Consider the following 27,060-nt stretch of genomic DNA (forward strand, 5'->3'; position numbering starts at 1 on the left):
AAACTGAGCACTCTGCTATATGCATCTACTATACTCTGTGAACTATTAGGCAGGTCCTGTCTTCACTCTCTTTTTGGACTGAATTGCCTCTTGTTCCTCTGGGATGTACTTCTTCCCTCCTGGGAACGCACCTCCTTACTACGTTCCATTACATTAGATTAATAATTCCTTCATATAATACAAAGCACTTATTTTGACTCTGGTGTTTATATGGAAAGAAGCCCAGCTGAATTACTTCTCTCTGCTTCCAGTCCTACTTGTCCTTTGAGGAGCCTTGCTTTGAATAATGTTTTAATCATCAATTAAAATGCTAGTTCATTTCATTCGGTTATGGGTTTTTTACAACATAGTTAAAGCTTCAAAGAGGACCATTTTAAACCCATTTGACTTGTTGGTTTGTAGAGAAAGTGAATAGGAAATGTTATGGAATGTTCCCCAGAGAAGAAACTGGACTAGCTTACTGTATATATTATTCTGAAAAAAAAGACTGTCAGACATTTAGTAAACAGGCTTTACACATTATATTACATCAATCGTTCTTTTAACTGTGGTTTAATAAATAAAATTAATTCACGTACATATTAAACTACAAACAAAAGCTGTTAAGATTCACACATTATATGAAAGCATATGATTGCTGCTTTAATTTAATTTGAGTATTATATCTAGGGCTCCAGATCTGGTCTATAAACATCCAGACAACAACTTGATGGAAACAAAGGATATCTCTGTTTCTGGTGGTGATCCATATTTTTACAAGTCAGATTTGAAAGCCTTAGTTATGTGAACCTCACCAGAAGAGAAATGTTGGTATGTGACATATTTAACTGAAAAAAGAATGGTTATTTATCTGCTATTTATTTGGCCACTTAGCTACTGTGTATATTTAAAGCACATAGATGCTAATATCTATATGTTGCTTGTATCACTTGAAGAGTCAGAAAATGTAAATTGAGACTAATATATTTTTGACATTTAAAAAATGGTAAAGAGTACACAGAGTGAGGCATCAAAATTGCACTGAAATCTCAGAAGGGCTGGAATGTGGTTTAGATTTTCAAGTCTTACAGATTAGCCTATGATTATGATGTTAATTTCAGATGTAAGTGAATTAAAAGTAGTTTTATTGAGTGATACATTCAAATCAAGCAGTTTTTAAGCCTCAATTGAAAAATCCAAATGGCTCTTGAATTCATAGTTTGTCTTGACACTGGACCACAACTTGCTATTAGTATATTTTATTAAATCTGCTTATTTACAGAACTCTACCTCCCATAAACAATTAATTTTATACAACCTTCTCCTATTAAATTTATAGAACAGAATTTAAAGGCACATGCGTTGCAGTGTCACCTTCCCATTGAAAAGAAGTACTAGAGATGGCTTATCATTTTTTTGACAGGGTGGATACATTTTGAGAATGATTGATTTACAAGTGCAGAGCTCATACTGACTGGCTGAAATCTAGGGCTGAAATTCAAAATTATAAGTAGAAAAATATGGTGGTGGGGGGAACAGAAGTGACAAGTTATTTCTTTTCTCATATCTGATGAGGGAAGGAGGAAGGGAAACAGGTAAGAATTAGGAAAGAAATCACCGAGTCTGTTACTTGAGGCAAAATTGATTTTTTAAAAAAACCTGCATTCAGGAATTTAAATAAGGCCTCTATTTTTATTCCAGCCAATCATCTGATCTGAGACTTAGGAAGAATCAATTTAACAAGTAGTGTGTTTAATCTGAATCATTTATCCATTCATAGGGATAATGGAGAAGAGAAGCAACATATGAGCTTCAGTTACCATAACTAGGGTCCTATAAATTATTAGCAGAATTCTGATAGCTTGAAGGTAAAAGTGATTAACAGAGAATGTTATTTGCTGTAATCATTTCTTTTTCAGAATAAGAAGGAAGAGTTGCAATCCTTATTGCAGCTACTACCATAATATTTATGGAAGGAGAAATATACCAGAGCCATCCAGTGTCATGGTGGATCATATTCATCATCTTAAATCACAAAAATCTGTCAAAATACAGTACGTACAGCTTGTTAGTTCCTGTGTAGCACAAAGCTTTATTGAATCCACTACTCAAGTATTTTATTCTCCAACTGGCATAAGATGCACTCCACATGTATGTTCTTAGATGACAGAACAATAGCCTCCATATGATGGGCAATTCTGGCTACTAGAAAATACCTCAGGAGTTTATAGTAATTGGGAAAAAAAAGATATGATTGTTCCCTCCATCATAGTCTAAATGCAACCCAGTGCTGGTTCTCGGTTTAGTTGACTTTTCAGTTCTCCACTCTGGAAGCAACTGCTGAAGCAAGTGAAATATCATCACTCCCACTGGAGTGCAAAGCTTGCTTTTACCGAAGCCAACACTCTTTGTCTATCTTATTCTGCTTGTAGTACACTTGAATGAGATGTACTGAGAAATACTGATATACTGATATAAGAGACCACCTCAGCACCTGTCTTGCTCTAAGATGCACAACTGGCCTTTTCTTGTTCTCTAGTATCTAGTTCTCTAATTGCTCACATGTTCCCTAGTATCTCTGTGGTTTTCTCACTCTCTTTCTTTCTCTGTCTTTGGTATTGGGATTTTTCAACAAGGCCTATCACTATTGTAGCCCAAATTTTGATTGCAACAAATAACTAATGAATACACTTAGACAGGAATTTCTATAGTATTTTAACTTTAAACTGATGGATTTCATGGATGAAAAGCAAAGGGCACAAGCTGATCTTCCTTTTCCTGGTCTCTTTCTCCCTTCATATATTGATAAAAAGGGGAGATGCACGACAGTGTTAAAATTGTTATCTCAAACAGAAATTAATAAAACATGCTCCGATTTCTTTTTCTAATTGGTTGCAGACAAAAATCAGCACAGGATAGAAACTGGCAAACCTACACTCCCCATCAAGTCATGGCTTGTAAACTCTGAACAAAGAATGATCAGTAAAAAAACCATATAGCTTGTGAAATGCTAATAAAATAAATTAATGCACAAATAAATATTCTTTGTTGGATGAGTTAAGTAGTAAGCATTCCACAAATTCCTCCCTGGCCATATTCTCAGGGGCACTGTGATTTGTGATGTGTGAATTGGGGGTTGGGGGATATTAGTCATCCTTACTAACAGATTTTAGACTACCTCATACACTGCACAATTGTTATCCCTGTGCAATGTATAGAGTATAGAGTCTGCAACATACAATATCACACACTCCTCAAGGAGTAAAAAGTGTTACCAGTGGCCACTCGTAGAATTATTTATTGCTTCTGCTTCATTATTTTAGTATTCATTGCCTTCACCTGTGATGAATATCCAAATAATGCTTGAAAACATCATCACATCCCTTTTCTCGTGACATTTATAGCATTCATTTGCTCAGGGAGGGTAAATTTAATCTTCCACAATTACAAGGAAAAGTGATGGCAGCACTTTTCTCATCATCAGGTGCCTTTAGCAAATGAGATTTTCCCACCTACAATCCAGTATGAAACTCCTAATCCTTTAAACGATTCATATCCGAGAACAATCCAGTAAGCCTGAGGTAACACTGCAAAAGGACTGTCAATTAATTCAGAATTCTTCCCGTAGAATTCTCATTCCAGAATGTTCATTCTGGAAGTAGATGAAATCATTCTTTTTTCACAGTTTACCTTAAGGCACTTATTTCCAGTAGTGATGGTTAAGGATACTGGGAGCTACAATCCAGGACATCTGGAAAGGTGCCAGTTAAGAATGAGGTCTGAAGATATTTCATTAAAAATAAAAAAAAGCTTGAGAAGGGCTTATTTTCACAAATTTTCACAAATTCAGCAATTATTCCTTTTTACTTCAGGCATAGCAGCTTCGGTATATTTTGGTTCCTGAAGCAAAAGATGAGATGAGGTTTTCCAAATTCCAGGTACTGGTGTAAGTTAATGATATTTGGATCTTTAGCCCACATAAAGGAAACAGACTAACTTAGAGAAATATGACATTAAACTTCCAATTATCCCATTGTCACTTGTCACTACATGCAAGAATAGCAAGTGGCTACAGCTTTCTTTCCTGCAACTCTAGAATACAGATAGTCCTTGACTTATGACTGGTCACTTAGCGACCAAGTTACAACAGATACTCCCAAAGCTACTTATAACTCAGTTTCGAAAATTCAACATTGGGCCACAGAGGTAGGATTCACTTACCTTCCCTACCAGTTCGCAAATGTGAGCGCACGTGTCACCTCTGCGCATGTGCGTGGCCTTCTGCGCATGCGCAGTAGTCGTGCATTACTTATAGGCGGGTGGGCGGAGCCTCCCACAGTCGCCGCTACCAGTTCGCGCAATCTGGACAGAACCGGCTGAATCCCACCACTGGGCCACCCCTCATGGTCATGTGATATTTTGGAGGCTCAGCACTAATGGCTTGTACTTATGGCCATTTGCAGCACCCCACAATTACATAACTTCAGTTTATTATGGTTTTACCAGAAACCAATGTTTACTTCTTATTTTGTTGCCCCTTAGCAAATAATGGGTCTGGCTAATGACCACAGTGTTCATTTAGCAACATGGCGTTTGTTTAACAATCATAGGATTCAATTAATGACTGCCACAAAAAGGTCATAAAATAAAAAATAATATTCCTTGATTTTATGACCTTTCTGTGACAGACATTAATTGACCTGCTTTACAGCCATCATGACATAGGACCATAAGCGTGGAGCTCAATTACGGTCAAGAACTATCTGTATCCATTTTCTGGGACAGATGCCTCATTCTACTTCTACTTAGCCTACTTCAAGGCTAAGCTTGAAACAGTGGCAAACAATGTCAAAAGTTAACATAGCTTCTCCCCCATTTTAATTTAAAGAGAATACAGTTGTTTAGTTAATAACATGATTGTTAAATAAATATGGCTTCCCCATAGACTTTGTTTGTCAGAAGGTTACAAAAGGTGATCACATGACCCCAAGATACTGCAACCATCATTAATAAGAGTCAGTTGCCTAGTATCCGAGTTCTGATCATGTGATCATGGGAATGCTTCAACTGTCATAAGTGTAAAAAATGGTCAAAGATCACAGTTGTAACTTCGAATGGTCATTAAAGGAATGATTACAAGTCAAGGACTACCTTTATAGTGGTTGCCAATGCCAACCCATAATGCCTGGACCAATTATTTTGCTTATTTAAATAATCTTTAAATGACAGTATGCTGTTAATGTCTTATTTTGCCACATGTGGGATTAATCTCAAATAATGTGTTAGGGCCAAAGCACATTTAACTGAAGTAATGTATAACATTGTCTTGAAAATCTGATTTGTGTTTTTATTAATAGCAATCTATACACATATCAAAATGCAGGTGAAACTGACATCTTGTATAATCAACATTTGACTATTTTGGATAGTAATTCAATCATCCTCTTTTTAATAAGCATTTTTTAAAATAAAGCCTATTTTGTATTGTTGTTTCTCTTGTTGTGTGACAAGACTATTCCTGTAATTACTCCATTCCACAGCTGTATTTTCTTTCTCTGTCTGGCATCCCTAATTTGTTGACCTCTAAAACATATTCGGTTTTGGGAACTAGAAGCAGTTGCTACAGATCCTATATCTATAATTGTATGTGTATAAAAATAAATTCTTCTGCATATACACATTCACAACTGGGAGACACATGGTTTTATATGTGAAAGAGATACTTGGTGGTATGAAACAAAACCACTATTTTAAATGGTGCAACCAATAGGCCACTTTTATTTAAATAAAATACATTTTAAAAATAAAAATAAAATAAGTAGCCATACATTTTATATTCCATAAAAGTGGTTGGGTGAATAGGTTCAAAACAACCTGTGCCCAGTACCAACTTTACTTTCCCTGTTCAGCTATATTAACTTTTCAAGAAGCAATTTCCTTGAAAATTAATATAGCAAGGTTTTATATTCATCAATATACTATCCATCTACTTTATGTCTTAACAAGAAATGGACAATTTTCTCCACATGAAAAAAGGTCAGGATTCTACATTTTTAATTTATTATGAAAATATGCATGGCCTCCCAACTTGCAATCAACTCTGGACACCACACCAGCACCAAAACCATTTGTAGAGAGCAAGTTTGGTATAGTGGTTAAGGTGTTGGCCTAGAAACCAGGAAAATGAGTTCGAGTCCCGCCTTAGGCATGAAAGCCGGCTGGATGACTTTGAGCCAATCACTCTCTCTCAGCCATGTTGTTCGGGGGGGGGGGGGAGAAAAAGAGGAAAGCCTATGTTTGCTGCCTTGAGTGACTTTTAAAGTAATAAAGGCAGAATAAAAAATCTAATAAAGAGAAAACTGTAGAAACAATAAAGATGCCAGGTAAAAAGTCCTAAATCAAACAAACCAAATGCAAACAGACTCCATTATTGCAACATCCAGGCCACAAGATTTGAGGAAATGCAATGTGGTAGCAAACATTTTCTTTACAAACGTGGTGCGACTGTTGTCCACCTATATTTCTCCCATGCCTTTGACACCTCAGCTATTCTGATGCAGCTCTCTTGACTTTTCTTTTCTGCATACTAGTTCCTGTAATTATAGGCCCCTCTTCTTCTTTGCAGTGCCATAGTTTCTCCTTCCCCCTCATTGGTAATTAAAATGCTGGAAACAATATTTTACTAAAGGCATCTGACCCAATCACTTAACCTAAAGAAAGTTAAACTTTCCAGTATTTTGGATCCAAGGGAAGCAAGAAGACATAAAGAAAAGTATACATGCAGGAGAACCTTCACTGTAGCCAAAGCAATAGCTAAGTGACAAATGGAAAGGAGCAGAGTAGTTTTTTGAAGCTTTTTACTTTCAGTGAGGAAGATCTAAAAGGTTAAGAGGTTACATGAAGCTCACTCCCCCCATTTTTATCTGACTCAACACATGTGTGACACAGTGGTGAAATTCAAATTTTTTTACTACCGGTTCTGTGGGTGTGGCTTTGTGGGCATGGCAGGGGAAGGATACTACAAAATATCCATTCCCACCCCACTCCTGGGAAGGATACTGCAAAATCCCCATTCCCTCCCCACTCCTGGGGGAAGGATATTGCAAAATCTCCATTCCCACCCCACTCTGGGGCCAGCCAGAGGTGGTATTTGCCGGTTCTCCGAACTACCCTGTTTCCCCCAAAATAAGACATCCCCTGATAATAAGCCCAATCAGGCTTTTGAGCACATGGCAATAAGGTCAAGCGCTTATTTCAGGGTTCAAAAAAATAAGACAGGGTCTTATTTTTGGGGAAACACGATACTCAAAATTTCTGCTACCGGTTCTCTAGAATCTGTCAGAACCTGCTGGATTTCACCCCTGATGTGACACATGTAAAACAGAGTTCGGGCTTCAGTCACACAATGTGGGAAATGGTTATGTTTGGCCTAAGAATTATAATCTTTGGCCCTTACGCCACCATTTCATGTTTGGGATCTGAAATATAATTTTCTACCTGCAGTGCAAAACTCTGCTATATAAATGTTGAGAATATTTTAATTAGGATTTCTGTCCTGACCAAAGGATTAAAATACATGAGCTTGATTCATCAGACTATAGATATTCAGATCAAAAATAGTTAGAAGGCCCAGTATACTAAACCGTATTTTTTTTTTAGGAAATATATCTGTACCAAAATGAGAAACATTTCACCTGATCTTAACTTCCCAAGACTTCACCTCTTGCATATCTATTGTAAAATTCCTGTGGCCTTGCATGGTATCCATAAAACCATTACCCAACCGTGTGTCCTTAAATGGGTTATAGATACGAAACGGCTAAAATTTCTGGAGCTACAATCCAAACGTATCTGGAGGAGGGCGTATTTGGGAAGGCCAATTTAACAACTTTGAGATTTCTGGGAAATATCACGCAGCACCTTTGCAGTTTCACACTATGCTTTGATTACACTATAGGAATTTAATGTGCCCTCTAGAATATATCCAATAGTGCCTCACAGGGATGCTTTCATGAAAACTCCAAAGTGGTGAGGAAATCTTTCAGAAAAATCTCTCCAAACTGGCAAATATCTCATAGTTACTTGAAGAATACCAGCCTCCTTCAAAACACACCTTGGAAAACAAGATAACAAATTATCGAAGGTTTTTCTTTTTAATCTTCCTAAGAGCGAGCATATAAAGCTCATTTTTATCTCGTATTTGTGTCTTAGGCCTTGCAATGAGATATGGACTTCCCTGAATGGGTTTTACTTCAGCATGACTATACTCTGTTAGACCCCCATTTTGCTAATAGTATTTTAAAGTGCTGCATGCCTGCATGTGTGCCTGTGGGTGATTGGGAGGAATATACTTCAAGAAACACCATGCATACAAACCATCACCTCCCTTGCATTCTACCTTCTCTCCTCTTCCCAAATGCATCCAGCACAGGACGGAGGCAGTTTTGTGCCTTGATTACAAAGAAGAGATACTTACCTATGTTGATTAAAGGGGTAGAGTCAGAGTACATTTTTAAAGATTCATATTCATTGTCCATTGCCAAATTCTTTCACTGCTGGTAAATGTCTTTATTATGTTCAGTCTTGTCTCAACTTGTATGGCCTTAGGAAATCATCGGACGTCCTTTCAGCTCTTAGCCGAGCAAGCTTGGTACAATTTCAACAGGAAACCCTTTGCGTTGCTCAGTATCAACACTACGAAGCCACAGTGCAATGTCATCTCTTTTTTCTCTTTCAGATCCTGTCTCCAAAGTTTAGAAAGCACACTGTCAACTAGCTGCTGCTTTCAACTTTAATAATACACTTGAAAAGAGGTGTTTATGTTTATGTAAGTAGTTTACGCTGCCTAGACCAATAGCAATGTGCTTGGGGCTGGGACTGGTGATGATCTCAGTTGGAAACAGGAACTGAAAGTACATTTCACTTCAGCTCCTTTTGTCTATGAGCAGTCTGGTTGTCCTTGTAAGTGCCTGACCGTATTGTGTAAGGAAATGCAAATAGTTCAATTGGGCTCTTTGATTAGTTAGCTGCACGCATTTTAATTTATTGGCTTTTTATTTATGCTGTTCAGGAAAAAAAAACAAAAAAGGAAATTTCCTTAAGGATCAGCTTGCTTTCAAAGAGTAATTAAAAGCATCTGGAAAGCATTTCCAATCTATCATAAACAGGAAGGAATCTCACCCATGTGACTTCTAACAAAATGATGCAAATTGAATTCCCTGCCAAAATTTACAGTAATCTGTTTCTCTTTCGCTCCCCACCCCCCAAGGTGGAGGAAAAGAGGAAAACGCAGCAAGAAGTGGATTACTTCAGACCAAGAAATAGACTAAGCCCAGGAATTGTTGCTTTATTAAATCAGCTTAGTCATTTTGGGGCACGTCTGGAAATTATATAGGAGCAAAGCACTAAAATGGATTGTATTTCCTTTTTCAGTACTAATCGCTTTCCTTTTAAAGGACTTGTTAGAGAAGACAAGTAATTATATGTCTGCAGTTTGGGCCAATTTTATCTCTGTGTGGAGCTTCTCCTTTGTACTGTACAAATACATGTGCTTATAAAAATGGGATGCATCTAATATTAGTAATGCCCCTCAAAAATGATATTGAGAGTTGTTTTTTAATAGTACAATGAGAGTATAGAAAAGGAAGATATAGCGTGTATGTTCCTACAAGCAGATATGACATTCTGTAAGTGTATCTTTTTAAACAAAAGAAAGGATAGGCCGCAAAAAAATAATTACATCCTTCCAGAGTCTTTGAAGCGATTCACTGTGTGACCGCCATTAATATTCACTCTGTTTAAGAGTTCACTTTTGTTTCTGATTCTGCACCAGTTTATCTCAAATTGGAGTAATGCTAGACTATGATTCCACAGTACTACAGTGCTTGTAGAGAGCTAGTTCTCCACAGGAATATCTCAATAAATATTATTTCTTGGATTTTAAGGGGAATGGTAACCAGGAAGCTTACAGCTCGATGAATTTCTTGTAATACTCCTTCCTCCTATTTTCCCCACCAATAAAATTGTGAGATAGGTTGGGCTGAGAGGCAGTGACTCAGAGGTGGTATTCATCACATTCTGACCAGTTCTGGAGAACTGGTAGCAGAAATTTTGAATAGTTCAAATACCACCTCTGACTGGCCCCGCCCCCATCTATTCTCTGGCTCCCGAGTCTCAGCTGATCGGGAGGAAATGGGGATTTTGCAGTAATCTTCCCCTGGAGTGGGAGGGAATGAAGATTTTATAGTATCCTTCCCCTGGAGCGGGGTGGGAATGGAGATTTTACAGTATTCTTCACCTGCCATGCCTACCAAGCCATGCCATGCCATGCCACCAAGCCACGCCCACAGAACCGGTAGTAAAAAAAAATTTGAATCCTACCACTGCAGTGACTGGCCCAAGGTCATCTAAATGGCTTTTATACCTAAGGTGGACTAGAATTCACAGCCTCCTAGTTTCTAGGACAGCATCTTAACCACTCTGACTTTGGGTCATAGAGAAGGGAAATGAGAGCATTTTTACACCTGTTAGATCAGTGATAGATCAGAGTGATGTTGAGATTTGGCTCACGGCTGAAAGAAGTAAATACAAATATGAATTGCCTTCAAACTAGTTTTGAGAAATCAGGAACTAAAAAAGTGTGGAAGAAGGCCTCCAAGACATTCATATGGCTCTTAGATAAAAATAAGAATTATGTAGCAGCCACAGAGGAAAGAAAAGATTTGGTTAAATCAAAATGTATTGACGGGGCTGGGGGAATATTATATAATTTATGTCATTCATCTTTTATAAATAATTGACTTAATATTTTTCACAAGCAGTAGAATCAGATACTATATCTGGAATCCATACAACTGCTCTTAAAAAAAAGAAATGGCTGAGTTTCATATAATAATTTATCCTATCCATCCCCTCATCGAAGTCCTATCTGATATATTTACTTCTTAAAAGTATTTACATACCTCTTCATATTAAAAAAAAATAAATCCTAATATGGTTTACAATCATTTGAAATTTGCAAATTTTGAACCTCTTTTCTAACATGCAATGTCTCATGGATTAGCAAGGTTTGTAGCTGAAAAGCACAGTCCCCACAAAGAATGCACTAAGATATCCTACAATAGTATGAGATAAAATTCCTTAATTAATTTCACATTGGAGCCAAGATAAAATGCTCATTATTCATACATATAGATAATCTGATGTTTTAATGGTGTGCTGATCTCATTTTTAACACAATTATGTCCCATTCTCTATCTAAATAATCTAAGGAAGTTTATATGAGGTTATTTTATTCATAATAACAGTATAGCAACTTTTATATACTAAGAAATTATGAATTGCTAAGAAATTTCAATTGGCTGAAGGTCTCCCTCTCTAAGGGTGAGTAGACATACACATCCAATATTTGATCCATAACAACACTTGTTTTCAAGAACATAATTTATAAAATAATAATTTATGAAACTTTGATAAAAAATGTTAAGTTTATACCATCTTCCCGTTCATTTCCCTTGATTGAAACCGCACTGACTCGCTCTCCTCGATCAAGCAAGTTTTTATATGGATAGAAATGCGGGCAGAGGTGGAGAGCTATGTTGGTTACTTGTCCCATCTTTGGACCTCCAGAAATATGCATGACCTATTAAAAAGGAACACCCAGCACATACAGTAGGCCTACTTAATGAAATCATTAACCTAAATAAAATAGATCGAGTCTTTTCATAGGATTGGTGAACTTTATACCATTGGATGAAGAGGCAAGATACATAATAGCGGGAACAGGGAAGATTCATAATAGTCATAGTAAGGTGCATTCGTCCTATTCTTAAATGAGGACAGTATGTCAATGTGAAAAACACTAGGTCTACAGAATATCTTCATCATGTCTCAACAACAGGATTTGTCACTGTAACTATTGCTCACCCGTGAATGTATACAAGCTTTACAACTACATGCCATTCTTCGTCCCATATACAGGAGGGAATACAATATACTGATGAATGAGCCTCTAAGCCTAGTAAATACTTGAGTTCAGTACATTACAAGTTTTGTGTACTAATAGGAATAGCTACTTCCTGGAAGACCAGCATTTGGTCTCATATGAGATCAATATTCCTATCTCTGAACCTAACCCAAGCCCCAAAGCAATAAAATAAAATAAAATAAAAAATAGTGCAAGAGAGGGCCATTCGGTCTATCTGGAAACCACAGCAGAAATAGCCTTGGAGAGAAAGGGTAAGGTCCCATGGAAGACCTATTGGACCAAAATGCAAACCCTGATCATATCATCCACGGTGGCACAGTGGTTAGAGTGCAGTACTGCAGGCTACTTCTGCTGATCACTGGCTGCCAGCAGTTTGGCAGATCAAATCTCACCAGACTCAAGGTTGACTCAGCCTTCCATCCTTCCGAGGTCAGTAAAATGAGGACCCAGATTGTTGGGGGCAATATGCTGACTCTGTAAACCTCTTAGAGAGGGCTGTAAAGCACTGTGAAGTGGTATATAAGTCTAAGTGCTATTGCTATCCCAAGGGTCTTCTTCGTGCACTCAAGACTGCACTTAGAAACTTTTGGAACAACAGGAAAGCATTATTTTTTGCACCAGAACACTTTGAGTTTATTTCAGGCTGCCCCATCAGCAGGCTAATGAAAAGACTGAAGCAACGTTCATTTGTAAAAGGCATTTCTTCATAAGGAAATGTCTTTTACAAATGATAAAGTGGTCACATTGGCCACAGCAAGCAAGATACATGGATGAGCTTTTAGCTAAGTTTGCCCGTGTAGTTTTGTTCTCATTTAAGAAAGAAAACATAAAATTATTTTCCATTTTCTTAATGTTTCATTATATCTTTTGGAACAAATATTTTGGGCATGATCAAAAATAATTCTCCTATTTCATGTCATATATTTTGAATAACCAAAGAATAATGTCCCTTCTTATTCTAAAAGAGAATTTTATTTTTAAAGATTTTTTTGCCCGTTATGGTTATATGCGACCATGTAAGTGTCAATGATTTATTTATTTAAAGGACACATTTAAACAAATACTATTGCCAGCTCATTCACACTTCTCTGATGCAGAGTTTGTATTCTCATTTTCTTCACTTTATCCCTGTTTTCCTTCCATCATTAGTATAGTGCATCTGTTATTCCATCATGCATAAAAGAGGTTGCCCTTTCTTTATTTTAATTAAAGCTATTCAACCCCCACCCCCTCAAATACAATAAAGCACTGGTCCTAATTTGCAAAACTATATCAGATATAATCTCTCCGAAGGCATATTAGCATCTCCTGCAAAAGTGTTTAATGAAAGAGAACACTAAGAATGTGCCCTTTTCTTTTTTATATATATTTATTTACTGGCTTCTTGGCTTTCCCCCTTCGAGCTACACCATAGGTATGTAAGTGAAAGAGGGTCAGTGATGCATGAAGAATAAAGGCTTAATTAATTGAACTTGAACTGTAAAATGGTGCACTAGATGCGGCTAAGGCACATTCCACACTTTCCCCCCCATAAAGATTGTGACATTTTTTGTGGAAGTGTTGAACATGGGGCCAGGAGCCATGAAATGGATGAAACTTCATTAAAGAGGTACAGCAGGGAAGCCCTTGTCCTACTTTCTATACAGACTTCTCTTTTCCTACCCTTATTTTATTAACATCTCCTACTGAACCTCTTGTTCTAAATAACACAGCTAGTTTTTTGCCCATTTATTTTTATTATTTATTATTATTTATTTATTAATTTTATTTCTATACCGCCCTTCTCCCGAAGGACTCAGGGCGGTGTACAGCCTGATTAAAAGCACAAAGACAGACAAAATTTAAAAATAATTAAAATTATTAAATAATTGGCTCAATTATAAAACCCCCAAATTTAAAACCCCACATTTAAAACCAATTAAAATCTTTACATTGATAGGCCGGCCTGGCGGAACAACAAGGTTTTGAGGGCACAGCGAAATACACGGAGATCGGAGATCTTACGCATTTCTGGGGGCAGTTCATTCCAAAGGGCAGGGGCTCCCACAGAGAAGGCCCTCCTCCTGGGTGTCGTCAGCCGACATAATTTGGCCGATGGCACCCTGAGGAGACCCTCTCTGTGGGAGCGGACTGGTCGGTGGGAGGCTACTGGTGGCAGAAGACGGTCTCGAAGGTACCCAGGTCCAATGCCATGGAGCGCTTTAAAGGTGGTAACCAACACCTTGAATCGCACCCGGAAGACCACTGGGAGCCAGTGCAGCTCATGCAGGAGGGGTGTCACGCGGGCACAACGTGTTGCGCCCATAACCACCCGCCCATCACATGCTATTAGAAGCACATAAGTTGTTTGCTGACTTAGTTCCACAAGACATCCATTCTTTGCATACAAGCCTATAGTTTGTGAAATGTGGATTCAGGTGGATTTTATCTATGGTCACGGTAACTATTTTTCATTTCTTCCATAAATAGTTCCTATTTTTGTTTTTTGTGGTACCAGTTTTCTTAGAGTATCCCAAAATACTTCTTATCCAAAGAGGTTTATCAGGATTCAGTAAAATGAAAATGCCTTTATTGTTGCAAGTAGTTAAGCCAAAAGCTGTATTTTTTCTTTTTCTTTCATTTTCTGATAAAAGGCAGTTTGCCATTATTTTCAAAATGTTTATTTACTCTGGATTCTTTGCATTGTATGTTCCATGGCTTTTAAAGGGGATGAAAGAAAAACGACTATATCACAAATATTCAAAGAGGCTCTTGCAAATATATTTCATTATTTCCTTTGCTAAACTGTTCATACAGGTATTCCTCGCTTAATGAACAGTCACTTAGTGACTAATGGAACCTACAACAAACCTCCCCAGAACTACTTATCACTCAGTTCCAGTGTTCCAACACACACACACACACACACACACACACACACACACACACACACACACACACACACAGAGTTACAAAATTGCATTTTGGGCACATGGCAGCTGGCTCACACTTACAGCCATTTGTAAAATCTCACCATTGTGTGGTCTTGATTCTGGATGGATTTTGCCAGTTTTTGTGTTAACTTCCAGTCTCTGGCAAAAAACTCTTCATTGAAGAAAACAGATTTGTTTAATGAGTAGGACATTCACTTAAGTGCCATGTTCGCTTAATGAACCTCACAATAAGTCATCAAATTGGGTATGGTCACATGATGACCTGCTTAATGACTGCCACAATTAATAACTTTAATTCCAGGCTCAATTATCATCGTAAATCAAGGACTACCTGCACTGCCAGCAATCCATACTGGAAAATACCTGGTCCTTACAAACCGTAAAACTGAATGGCTTGAAATAAATGTTGGCATATTTGTCAACAATGCTGCCTCTTTCAAATGGATATTTCCAGTTGGTAGTACTAAACTCCAAAAGGACTGATTTAATTATGTGCCATCAAGTCAGTGTTGATGGCACATAATTAAATCAGTCCTTTTGGAGTTTAGTACTACCAACTGGAAATATCCATTTGAAAGAGGACAGATTTTCTCCATGATGATCTGTCCCTAAAACTCTAAAGGGCAGATGTTAAATTTGGTCCTAGGATATGCCTCATTAAAGGGCTAGAATTAAAACTGGAGAAAAGAACAACACGGACCTCTTAATTTCCATCCAGGAGGACATTCAAGAAGTTTTGCTGCTTAGAATGCTGCATATGTTCACAATAAATGATTTGGTGAAATAGTGTCAAGTTGGGGCAGAATAGTATGGTCTTGAAATGGACATATTTTCTACTGCCTGGCTGCACAACAATATCCATCCAGAATCATTCAAGTAACGGAAATCAAGCAGCATGCTGACATAGTTTTCTGCTAGCTCACAGAGTGGAAGATAGCAGATAATTTAATGTGATCCAACTTGGATGACGTTCTAATGCAGGCAATTATAAATGTGCTTTTTCTGATGAAATTTTATTTATATATTGTAAACCAATGGTCAGAAGGCGAGGAGGTGGAGCTGATGGATTTGTCTTTTTTTAGGAACCCCGCAAAGCTACAAACTTAGTCAGTGTGGTTTACTTCTGTTTCTGTTAAGAAGATTCTGATTATAATACCGTCTTTTGAGAAATACCTTATTGAACTTATATTTTTTTATATTGGCCCCCCAGAGATGAAGAATGGGGTTTGCTCTCTGTTTATGTACTACCGTAGTGGCTTTGAGGGTGGGGGTGGGGAGTGGCCTTGGCAGTTCCTTGCTTAGGCTATTTTTAGTGTTTGATTGTTTGTCTGAGTTGGTAGTTCCTTGGTTAGGATATTGTTTTCTGCTTGATTATTGGTCTAGTATTCTCTACTTATTCGTTTGTTTCCTTTTGGGCCTTTTTATTGTCTTTTTTGAATAGCATCTAGATGTTGTTTATTTCTATGTACCTGTTGATGGCTGAATTGTTGAGTGCCGGGCTTCCAGGAATTCTCTAGCATTTTTGGTCTTACCAATTGAATAGGTAAGCATTCTATAAAGATAAAGGTAAAGGTTCCCCTCACACATATGTGCTAGTCGTTCCTGACTCTAGGGGGCGGTGCTCATCTCTTTTTCAAAGCCGAAGAGCCAGCGCTGTCCAAAAACGTCTCCGTGGTCATGTGGCTGGCATGACTAAATGCCAAAGGCGCATGGAACGCTGTTACCTTCCCACCAAAGGTGGTCCCTATTTTTCTACTTGCATTTTTTTACGTGCTTTCGAACTGCTAGGTTGGCAGAAGCTGGGACAAGTAATGGGAGCTCACCCCGTTACGCGGCATTAGGGATTCGAACCACTGAACTGCCGCCCTTTCGATTGATAAACTCAACGTTTTAGCCACTGAGCCATCGCATCCCCCTTAAGCATTCTATAGGAGGAGGAAAAAGTTCTGGTTCCACAGAGGGTTTTGTGTTGCCACTGGAAGTACCTGCTTCTGGATTTTTCTGCATGCTGAGTCAGTTCATTAATTCTCTGTGAGGAGCCTGCAGATTTAAAAAGTACCTACAATAAGAACTTCCCTTTCCATAGTTTTGACTAGTTCCTGACCTACAGCAAGGGATCCAGTAAGGCCAAGATGGCAGAACAGCTTCTATGAGGGAAGGCATTCCTCTCCTTTTCTGCCTGTGGAAAAGAAAGATTGCCAAGAGAGATGCTGAGGAGGAAAGGAAGACAAATTGTTTTCAGTCTCTTATCAGTTTTAAGAGTTTACAACAGCTTCAGAATCACTTTCTCTTTTTATGCTCCTCAACCACAAATCTCTAAGTTCCAGGCTGTTTTTTGTGACTTTCTCAACTATTCCCAGGAACAAAGCATTTGTCTGCAAATACTACTTTAATGTGGCGAATGGTTTAGGTCTCTTTCTTCACTCCTTATTCACAGCTTTGAATGGACTTTTCCTCATCAAGGAAACAATGGCAATTGCTGGATTTGACTTTATTTGTTCATCCCATATTTTGACCATGCACAAGTTTGGTAACCTGCTTACTTGGGGATGAATTTCACTAGACTTAATGAAGTTTGTTTCTGAATAGGGTAGGGTAGGGTAGGGAGGGTAGGGTTGGGAGGAGCATTTTTTTTTTCTTGCTTAATGCAAGAAAATTAATGCTTAATCCTACCCTCAAAACGACGCTATAGAGGACTGCACACCAGAACAACTAGACACAAGAACAGTTTTTCCCCGAATGCCATCACTCTACTAAACAAATAATTCCCTCAACACTGTCAAACTATTCACTAAATCTGCATTACTATTAATATTAATCTTCTCATCGTTCCTATCACCTATTTCCTCTCACTTACGATTGTATGACTGTAACTTGTTGCTGTATCCTTATGATTTATATTGATTGTTTCCTAGTATGATTTGATTGCTTATTTGTACCCTATGACTATCATTAAGTGTTGTACCTTATGATTCCTGATGAATGTATTTTCTCTTTTTATGTATACTGAGAGCATATGCACCAAAGACAAATTCCTTGTGTGTCCAATCATACTTGGCCAATAAAGAATTCTAGTCTGTTCTGTTCTGTTCTGTTCTGTTCTGTTCTGTTCTGTTCTGTTCTGTTCTGTTCTGCTCTGCTCTGCCCTGCCCTACCCTACCCTACCTACCCTACCTTACCTTACCTTACCCTACCCTACCCTACCCTACCCTACCCTACCCTACCCTACCCTACCCTACCCTACCCTACCCTACCCTACCCTATCCTATTCTAAGTAGGCACATGGGGAGAGATGCACACAACTTATGTGCTGGAAATATGAAACAATATTTCCAAAATAACCAGAGGTAGGACCTAAATATGTTAACCACCTCCATGTCTAGGGTTAGCTTAGAAATATCTTTTGGAGGCTAGGGAGATGAACTCATTAAAACTTTAGCTCCATCAAAATTATAACGTGGCCTTTAGAATAAAATGGTATAGCTAGCAGCAAGTCCCTCTCTGTCCTTATGGACAGCAGGGCCTGGAAAAGTGAAAATGTGAAGCTACAATGGAATAGGCAAAATGTTCCCTACTACCACCAAAATAATAAAAACAGACAAGAGTATGGCTACATGAAACTCTTTGTTGACAGAAAAAAGTGGAACACCACTATAGGTATTTATAACCAGTCACTTAGCCACCATTTGAAGTAAAGACGAATCCCCCCAAAAAAGGTACTTACAACTTGGATTTGAAGTTCCAATAACCGCAACACACAAACATCTTTCATGGTCACCTGATCGCATTCTGGGCACTCAGCAACTGGCCCACATTTACAGTCATTAGTAATGTCCTTCAGTTAAGGGAGCATGGGTTTTTTTTTTTTTTTTTTGCCAGAAACTGCTGTCTGCTTCCAGTTTCTGCAAAAAGCACCCATTGTGGACAATGGGTTTGCGTAACAACCTCGGATTCACTTAATGACCACCGTGACTCACATAATGGCCGTTGCAAAAATGGTATAAAATCAAATCAAATCAGTCATGCGATAACCTGCTTGATGACTGGCACAACTTACTACTGGGATTCCGGGCTGAATTATGATTGTACATCAAGGACTACCTGTATTACACCCAAATGTAACCAGCAACACACAGGTGGCAGAAGTTGGCTTGCTTTCTTCATTTTAAAAAATGATTTTGAGAGGGAGGGGTTTATATGGAACTCTCTAATACCTGACAAGTGCTTGTCACAATGTATTTTGGAAAGATCTTTGGAAACAGTGGGCAGCTGCCTTTGTAGAAATTATGTATCAAAATAGCCATGGAGAATATTTCCCATGAATCAGAGTGAGGGGCCATGTCTGTAGTAGTTGAAAATTGCCAAGAAGAACTGGACACTCCTGTCCATGACCCCTGGAGAAACCACATGCTATAGTTTATCGCATTAAAAAATGTATCAGGTGACAAACTGTAATAGCTAAGAATACCCTTAAGGTGTCTCAGATATGGGCTGGGGCAGGGGTCGGTTCTAAAATTTTTTACTACCGGTTCTGTGGGCATGGCTTATTTTGTGGCCGTGGTTTGATGGTCATGTGACAATTCTTTAGGATTTAGCAGAGGTACTGGTCTACCAGGCTTTTAACTGCTCGTAGAGCCGTACCAATCTATCCATTTGTTTTTGGAGTGCACCAGTCTACCCATTTGTTTTTGGAGCGCGCTGGTCTACCACCACACTGCCTTTTACCGCTGATCAGCTGTAGGGCGGCCCTTTGAAGTGCCGCAGCAAGAGTTTAAACAGTTTTTTTCCTTCTAGCTGATCAGCAGGGACTCAGGAGGCAACGAATAAATTGGGGGCGTGGCCAGGCAGAGGTGGTATTTACCGGTTCTCCGAACTACTCAAAATTTCCACTACCAGTTCGCGAGAACCGGGGAGAACCAGTAGAAACCCACCACTGGGCTGGGGCTAGGTTAAAGGCAGACATGTCGGTTAGGGAACAGGGAAATCAACCATACACTATATTGCTAATTGCCAGAATATTTTTTAAATTTGTTTTATTTAATCCCATCATTATTACATTTTTATCAATATCCCAAGGTTGTGAACATATTCAACCCCTTCCTCCTTCTATTTTCCCCACAACAACCACCTTGTGAGATGGAATGGACGGAGAGAGAATGACTGGCCCAAGGTCACCCAACTGGCTTTCTAAGACAGGACTAGAACTCACAGTCTCCTACTCAATTCCTAACTCAAGACTTCTCTCTACACCTACTTTCCAATGAAGATTGGGAGTCAGACATGCTGTCTTCCAGAATGATAGAGTCACTTGGTAATGTTCATGTTGTTTTTCTGGTAAAATACAAATGTGGTTTGACGTTGCTTTCTTCTGATAATTCTTTTCAACTTTTTTGTCTATCCTTGGAATTCCCAGGCTGTTTCCCCTTTCCAGATTCTAAAAGTTACTCTGCTTTTGAGCTTAGACAAATTTGACTAGATATTGCTTCCTGCTAAGGCTCAGTGTATTTTGTAATAAAATATATCTGTTTGTATGACTGAAGACATTGTTTATTATACTTATTTTCACAGATTTTACCATTGCTCCAAAATCAGGTTACATCAGTTAAAAAAGAAATGCCCATCAAGCTTCTAGAAAACCTTACCTAAGGAAAGAGTAGAGAAGGACAAAAGGAATAACAATTGGATTTTCTAATCTACTACCAAACATAGAACATCTCCCTCATTACTACCGTGTTTCTCCAAAAATAAGACCAGGTCTTATTTCCTTTTGACCCCCGAAATAAGCACTTGGCCTTATTTTCAGAGAGTTATTATTATTATTATTATTATTATTATTATTATTATTATTATTATTGATGCAGGAGGCAGCGAGCATGATCACCTCATGACTGCTTGGCTCCTTAACCACAGCCCGTGGCCCATGGATCAGCTGATCCACCGAGGGCTGGAAGTTCTGTCTCTCTGGCACCTGGAGATGTTTCTGGCACACTCTTGCCAGTCCTAATCCTGTCATCCTGGGACTGGGGGGAGGGGAACCAGCGCTGGAGCTCCATGCAGTGGCTGGTGCGGGCTCTGTCTGTGCAACCATGAAGCGGGATCAGCGTGGCTGGTTCTTGCCCGCAGCATTGCCAGCCAGGATCAGGTCAGAGCTGCTGCTGCTCTCGGTCGAGATCAACAGGCCAGATTTGGTGAGCCGAACACACTGCCACCACCCAGGAGGAAAAGAGGGAGAGGAGGCATGGCGAGAGAGCCCATTTCTCATATTCTTCTCCCAGATGGTGGCATATTCAGGTGGTGGCATGTTCAGGTTCGACATACCGGTGCAGCCACAAGCAGCAGGACGCCAGCTGTGCCGGTATGACAAAGCTCGCAGCAGTGCTGCCCTTCGTGCATGCAACGGCACAACAAGCCTTGGAGCCTCCTGTTCCAAGACGTTGCCGCGGCATGATGAGTCTCACAAAGGATCATTTCTGGTGGAGTTTGGGGGAGAGAAAGAAAGACTTCTACTACTTCTGCTGCTTTTGTTGCATACAGCCAAAAGTTTGTAAAAGGCAGGAAGGTGAAATGCCAAACTCAACCCATACTCACACCTCGTGTATGGGCTGCCCCCAAGCAGGGTGGGGGTGGGGAGGCCATCAGAGGAGCCCCATGTGACACCCACCTGCTTCAGCGTTGCCTTTGCCAGGGTGGCGGGCACTAGAAGGGCACTGTCCCAAAGCCTCCCTGCCGCTTGGTTTGGTGCGGATGGTGCCCAGCAGACCCAGGTGTGGTAGGTGGGCAGGTAGGTGGAATGGAGAAGAGAAACGGCACAGAGGAAACCCTTTCAAACCATGTTTGCTGCCTGCTCCATAGCCACAAGGTGAGCTGCGGAACAGAGGGGCCCTCGGCTGCAAGGTTGCCTGGTGCTGTGGGCAGGACTAGCAAAAATGCACTGGAAATATCTCCAGGCACCCAGAGAGACAGAACTCCTGGCCTTCGCTGGATCAGCTGATCTGTGGGCCGCAGTTAAGGGGCCAAGCAGCCATGAGATGACCGGTGAAGGGAAGGGCTGCCTTCTGTGCTGGCCACGCCCTCCCCTTCACTAGGGCTTTTTTTGGGGTAGGGCATATATTACTCCCACCCCAAAACAATTGGGCTAGGCCTTACTTTTTTAATAGGTCTATTTTTGGGGAAACACAGTAGCTGTTCTGGTACATTAGTCAATTGAGTTAGGATTTTGCAAAGCCATCTCCCAGCATCTATTCCTTCTTCTCTGGCTGAAACTACACAAATTGGCCTTCCTCTTGCAATGATGTTCCTTCTAGGAGACAATTGATCTTTATGGCTAAGATAGTCTGGCCTGCTGCTTTTTCAGGTCCTTAAATCTTTAGACACTGATCAGACGTTCTGCAGCCTGGTTCCAATTAAGCTATCTGTAATGTAGAAGCTCAAGCTATCTCAGCACATCTGTTGGCTATCATGCAAACTAAATAACATAGGTGCTTATTTTAAATCTGCCATGAAATGCCATGCAGATTCCATCAAAACTAGTCCATCTTCTACCAGTTACTTGGAATAGGTGAACATTTGCACACACAGCCAAGTAATGTGTTATTATTTGCCAGGCAAATAAGTCAATAGTTATAATATGCAGACAAAAAGAAATAAGTTTGAACCCAAAAATGATGACACAGCAATCAGTGCTGTGCAGTTGAATACACTATCCCAGATTCAAGTTAAAATGTTCAGATTTCAATGATCAACCTTCTTTTAGAATGAAAAGATAAAACAAATATTATTGAAACAAATATGTGCATACATACCAGTGGTGGGTTGCCCCCAGTTCACACCAGTTCTATAGAAGCAGTAGTAAAACCGGTGGGAGCCCCCCCCCCCCGACCAAAATACTTCTGTGTGGCCCCGTTCCGAACTGGTAGTAAAGGTAAGTAGAAACCATCCCTGATATATACACATACACATATATAGAGAGAATAATTAACTTCAAGACAAAATACAACATTCAAGAGGATTTCGAACAAACTTCTATAGTTTGTTCTATAGCAGGAGAAAAATTGGATTTTCCAGTATTTCTTTTTTTAAAAAAAATCTAAAAATCAGCAGAACAAATTGATGGACACAATCCTAAGGTAGATAAAACTTTTCTGAAGTCTCCAAAGACAGTTCAGGAGGTAATAATTTAGGCTTTTCTGCTCTTGTTTCAAAAGCCAAAAAGAGAATAAATCCAAATCTTAGTCAGCTGATTTTTTTTCAACTATTTTCTCCTCAGGGCCAAGGATTTTCCAACTGTACAATTAGTCAAGGTCACTCCTGGCAAACGTGAAGTAATCAAGGTTTGACAACCATCGGCTCAATTTACCCAATTATATAAATATTATATGTATACATTCTAAACAAAGAAAACCCCAAAACGTTCAGGCTAAAATCCATGCAATTAATGGAAATGCTTTAGTATGCATTTTTATTACAATAGATCACAAAAAAGTATCCTTGCTAACCAAAAATTTAAAGCACAATAATCAACTTCAGAATGTATGGCCTATAATAATGACCTTTAATTTTTAAAAAATCATAAATAGCAATACATTCTGTACCAAATAATGATCAATTTAGGTATATCTGATCTCATTCTCATTCACTATAGTGCATTATTTTTCAAAGTTTAGAATAGAAAACTGTTTCTAAAAGGAGAGTTGACTGAATATCAAAGAAAAGACAAAGCTAAACTAAAGTTAATTAATGAAGTTGAGAGAAAGTCTAAATTAGGGTAGCTTCTCCAGCCATTATGCTCTTATTCATAAAAGGGGAAACATATTTCTGTAAATCAGTTTCTAGTTGAAACCACATCAGCAAGAAGTCACAAAAAGAAGTCACAAAAACATATCAACACAAATGCTAGCATAAATACTGAGAAATATTCTCATATGTAGAATCCTATAAATCATTAAAATTATTTTTGTTTTATCTTCCTTAGCAGCAAAAAAGTATTCCAGCCTGATCATTTTTCTATGGATTATAGAAACAAAGAAAGATAAATTTTCATATCATTTTTATTCATGGTATCTGAAGGCCTTGTATGTATCTTTTCCTTAAATGTTCTATGAATTTTTAAAATCATAGGATAATAACATTGTGCTGCTTTGTTCTTTCAATGTAAATCTTCTGATATAAGGCTTTTTTTAAAAAAAAACATGATACTGTTTTCAATATAGAATTTCACGCATCTTCCTTTCAAATGTACATTTTGATGGAGTTTTGATTAGGAAAAGAGAAACACAAATCAAATTTTGATGTTCTCCTACGAAATCTGGTGGCCGTGACATGGCCAAATTCACCCCAAAAGAAATCTATGGCAAGCATTTTTTAAAAAACTATGCCTAATACTCACTTGCTTTTAGCAGCTTTCTGTGCCTATAAATGGATCTTTAAAATATTATTTTGAAAAATAAGTTAGTTTAGCCTATAGCCTATTTTTCTGCACCCATAGTTAACTTTTTTCTTCTTTACTGCCAGATTTGCCACAGTGGGCAGGAATAATGCTGTTTCTAATTGCTAAGGAAATTATAAATATTATTACTATCACATGAAGCAGGCAAGCTTCAGAATATATAATTAATCTCTAAAACACTCTGATTTTAAATAGTAAGCTAGCTAAACTTGTAATAATCATATAACAATTCACTTAACAGTTTTTCAATTAAAATGCTATTTTAATATCACTAAATAGCTCTGAGAGCACCTTTTTAGAATTCATACAATAGGCATATTATAAAGCACTACTAAATGGTATGCTGCCACAATTTTACCTTAGCTTCACATTGCTGTGAGTAATATAATATTATTGATTTAGGCTGTACATAAAGCACTACTGTGTGTTGCAGTTTCATTGATTTCACTTTTAAAGTCCTGTTAAAATAAATTTGGCAATTTTATTTTCTCAAAAATTGAGTGAGATATCATATAAGCAGTATAAATTCTTGGTATTTCTGCATTCGGTGATATCTGTAAGCGAAAGTCATCTACCATAATGGCTCTATCTGAATTAGCACCTACATTCTCATGGCATCTACAGGCAATCGTTGATTTATGAGTCCAGAATTGCGGTGATAGGTTGCGTTTGTTGTTAAGCAGGTCATCCTGTGACCATGCCAGATTTTACAGCCTGCTTTACAACAGCTGTTAAAGGAACACATCAGTCATTAAGCGAAAGAAGCAGTTAAATGAACTTGGCACTCATTAAGCAAACACAGCGGTTGTTAAACCAACCCATTGTCCACAATGGGCATTTTTTATCGGAAACCAGAAGTAAATACTGGTTCCAGCAAAAACTTTGCAAATCTCAGTCATGTGGCTGCAGGATGCTGCATTTGGCCAAATATGTGGGCCAATTACCAAAAGCCCAAAATGCAATTACACGATCATGGTGGGGGGAATGCTCAAACTTCAAATCCAGGTCGTAAATACATTTTTTGGTTCTGTCATAACTTTGAACGTTTGCTAAGCACTGTAAGCAGGCTAGCAGATATAAGGCTATCTGTACTATATCCAATTGAACACCCAAAGCTCTCAGATCTGGGCAGGAAGAATCTGGAAGGGCAACAAAGAGTTATGGAAAACAATGACCTGCTGCTGCCAGATATGGCAATCCTTACTGTCTCATAGGAGATTCATGGACCTGAGTGGGTCTCATTTTGAAAAGCTTGAAGTTCATAGAAGTTGAAGAAGCCCATCTTTCTTTCTTTACATGGGAAGGTCCCACAACTGACAAGCAGAAATTCAATCCTGCATTATGTTTGAGCTGTTTTGAGCATGGATGTGTTGCTTTGGTACTGCAGACAGGAGTCATTTTAGCTGTTTTCCATGTTCGGAAACTCTTTTCACTTGTAATTATGTCCTTCTGTTCTCTGTTTAAAAATGCTTGCAATAGTAGGAATAACGTATGAAGTATACCTATAGTAGTTGAAATTGTGACAGACATGGCTCTGGAACCTAGAATTACAAATCAATGTATAAAAGGGTTACGCCATCCCAATGGAGCCCAGGGAGATCTGTATGTTTGGATATTGCTTCAAAGAAAATGTTTTTGTTTTTCAAATAATCAAATTCCTGATGGATAGGCACAGGATTGGCAGCAAAGCTCTGTTTTCTAAAAGGCATGACTGAATCTCACAGCAAAGCCATTTCACAAGACTTCTATTAATGTCAGTGCCAGGGTTACCTCTAGGGTGATTTTGTAAAATAAACTAGCACATCTCAGTAAATTTACCTTGTAGGCCTATATTTTTCAGTATATACTGTAAATATTAAACAAAGTTATCAGCTGTCTGTTAGGGGGTGCTGCTTTTGGTTTAAGAAATGTTTCAGTAGAAAGGGTGAAATGTGGAAAATTTGGCATGGGCCACAATTTTTAAAGAATTTTGAGAGAAACAATGATTTAATTAAGCAGCAAGAACGGCGGCAGTCTCCATTATCTTTTAATAACCTTCTGGGGAGTCATTAAGCGTATCAAAGGAGAGCAAAACAAACTGAAAACAGCAACCTTTTACAAATAAGACTTCCACCATTCTGTCTCTTTTCACTTCGTCTACCTCTTTCCTACAAACAAAGAGTATGTCAAGTGAAAGTCAATGGACCAGGTTGCTGTCAATCAAGCCCATACTGTTTGTAAATCTGGGACATCTTCAAACACCCATGCCGATTATTTCCTCAATAGAAGGGAATATTTGTAAGTCAGGTTCAACTGTGAAGTCCTTGGTGCCTTCTGAGCGGGGTTGTTTTCTTCAAAACTTTTCATTACCCAACTAAGTATCATCTTCAGTGCTAGAAGAGAGTGGGGTTTCTTCTCTGTTTATATACGGTGGCTTTCCCTGTCAATGTTGGGGAGAATTTCTTGGTAGTTTCTTGATTAGGTTGTTGTTTACTGTTTGATTATTTGCCTGAGATGGTAATTCCTCGATTGGAATATTGTTTACTGCTTGATTAGTGATCTGGTATTAATCCTGGTGTTAATCCATGTTTATCTGGGTGTTGAATGCTAGCAAGGTGTTTTTGTTTCCTTTTTAACATTATCTGTTTTGAATTGTGTGTAAACGTTGTTTATCTCTATGTGCCTATTGATGGCTGATTTGTCTTTTTGATGGCTGATTTGTCTGAGTGCATATTCAA

At 38.6% G+C, this 27,060-nt stretch overlaps 1 protein-coding gene across 3 annotated transcripts in view; it reads right to left on the reverse strand.

Annotated features, from left to right (window-relative positions):
* LOC148114644 (uncharacterized) overlaps positions 1–8,868 on the reverse strand; it is a 296,681-nt gene extending 287,813 nt beyond the window's left edge. For all 3 annotated transcript variants that reach the window (XR_015733142.1, XM_087889908.1, XM_087889907.1), the window contains exon 1: positions 8,456–8,868. Coding sequence is in view for 2 of the 3 variants with exons in the window: in XM_087889908.1 (XP_087746034.1) it covers positions 8,456–8,516 (61 nt within the window). In the remaining variant the exon portion in view is untranslated. The remainder of the gene's footprint in view (positions 1–8,455) is intronic.
* Between the last annotated feature and the right edge of the window lie 18,192 nt (positions 8,869–27,060).

This window comes from Pantherophis guttatus, chromosome 3 (genome assembly GCF_059756535.1).
Source record: "Pantherophis guttatus breed Tessera chromosome 3, ASM5975653v1, whole genome shotgun sequence".
Taxonomy (NCBI): Eukaryota; Metazoa; Chordata; class Lepidosauria; order Squamata; family Colubridae; genus Pantherophis; species Pantherophis guttatus.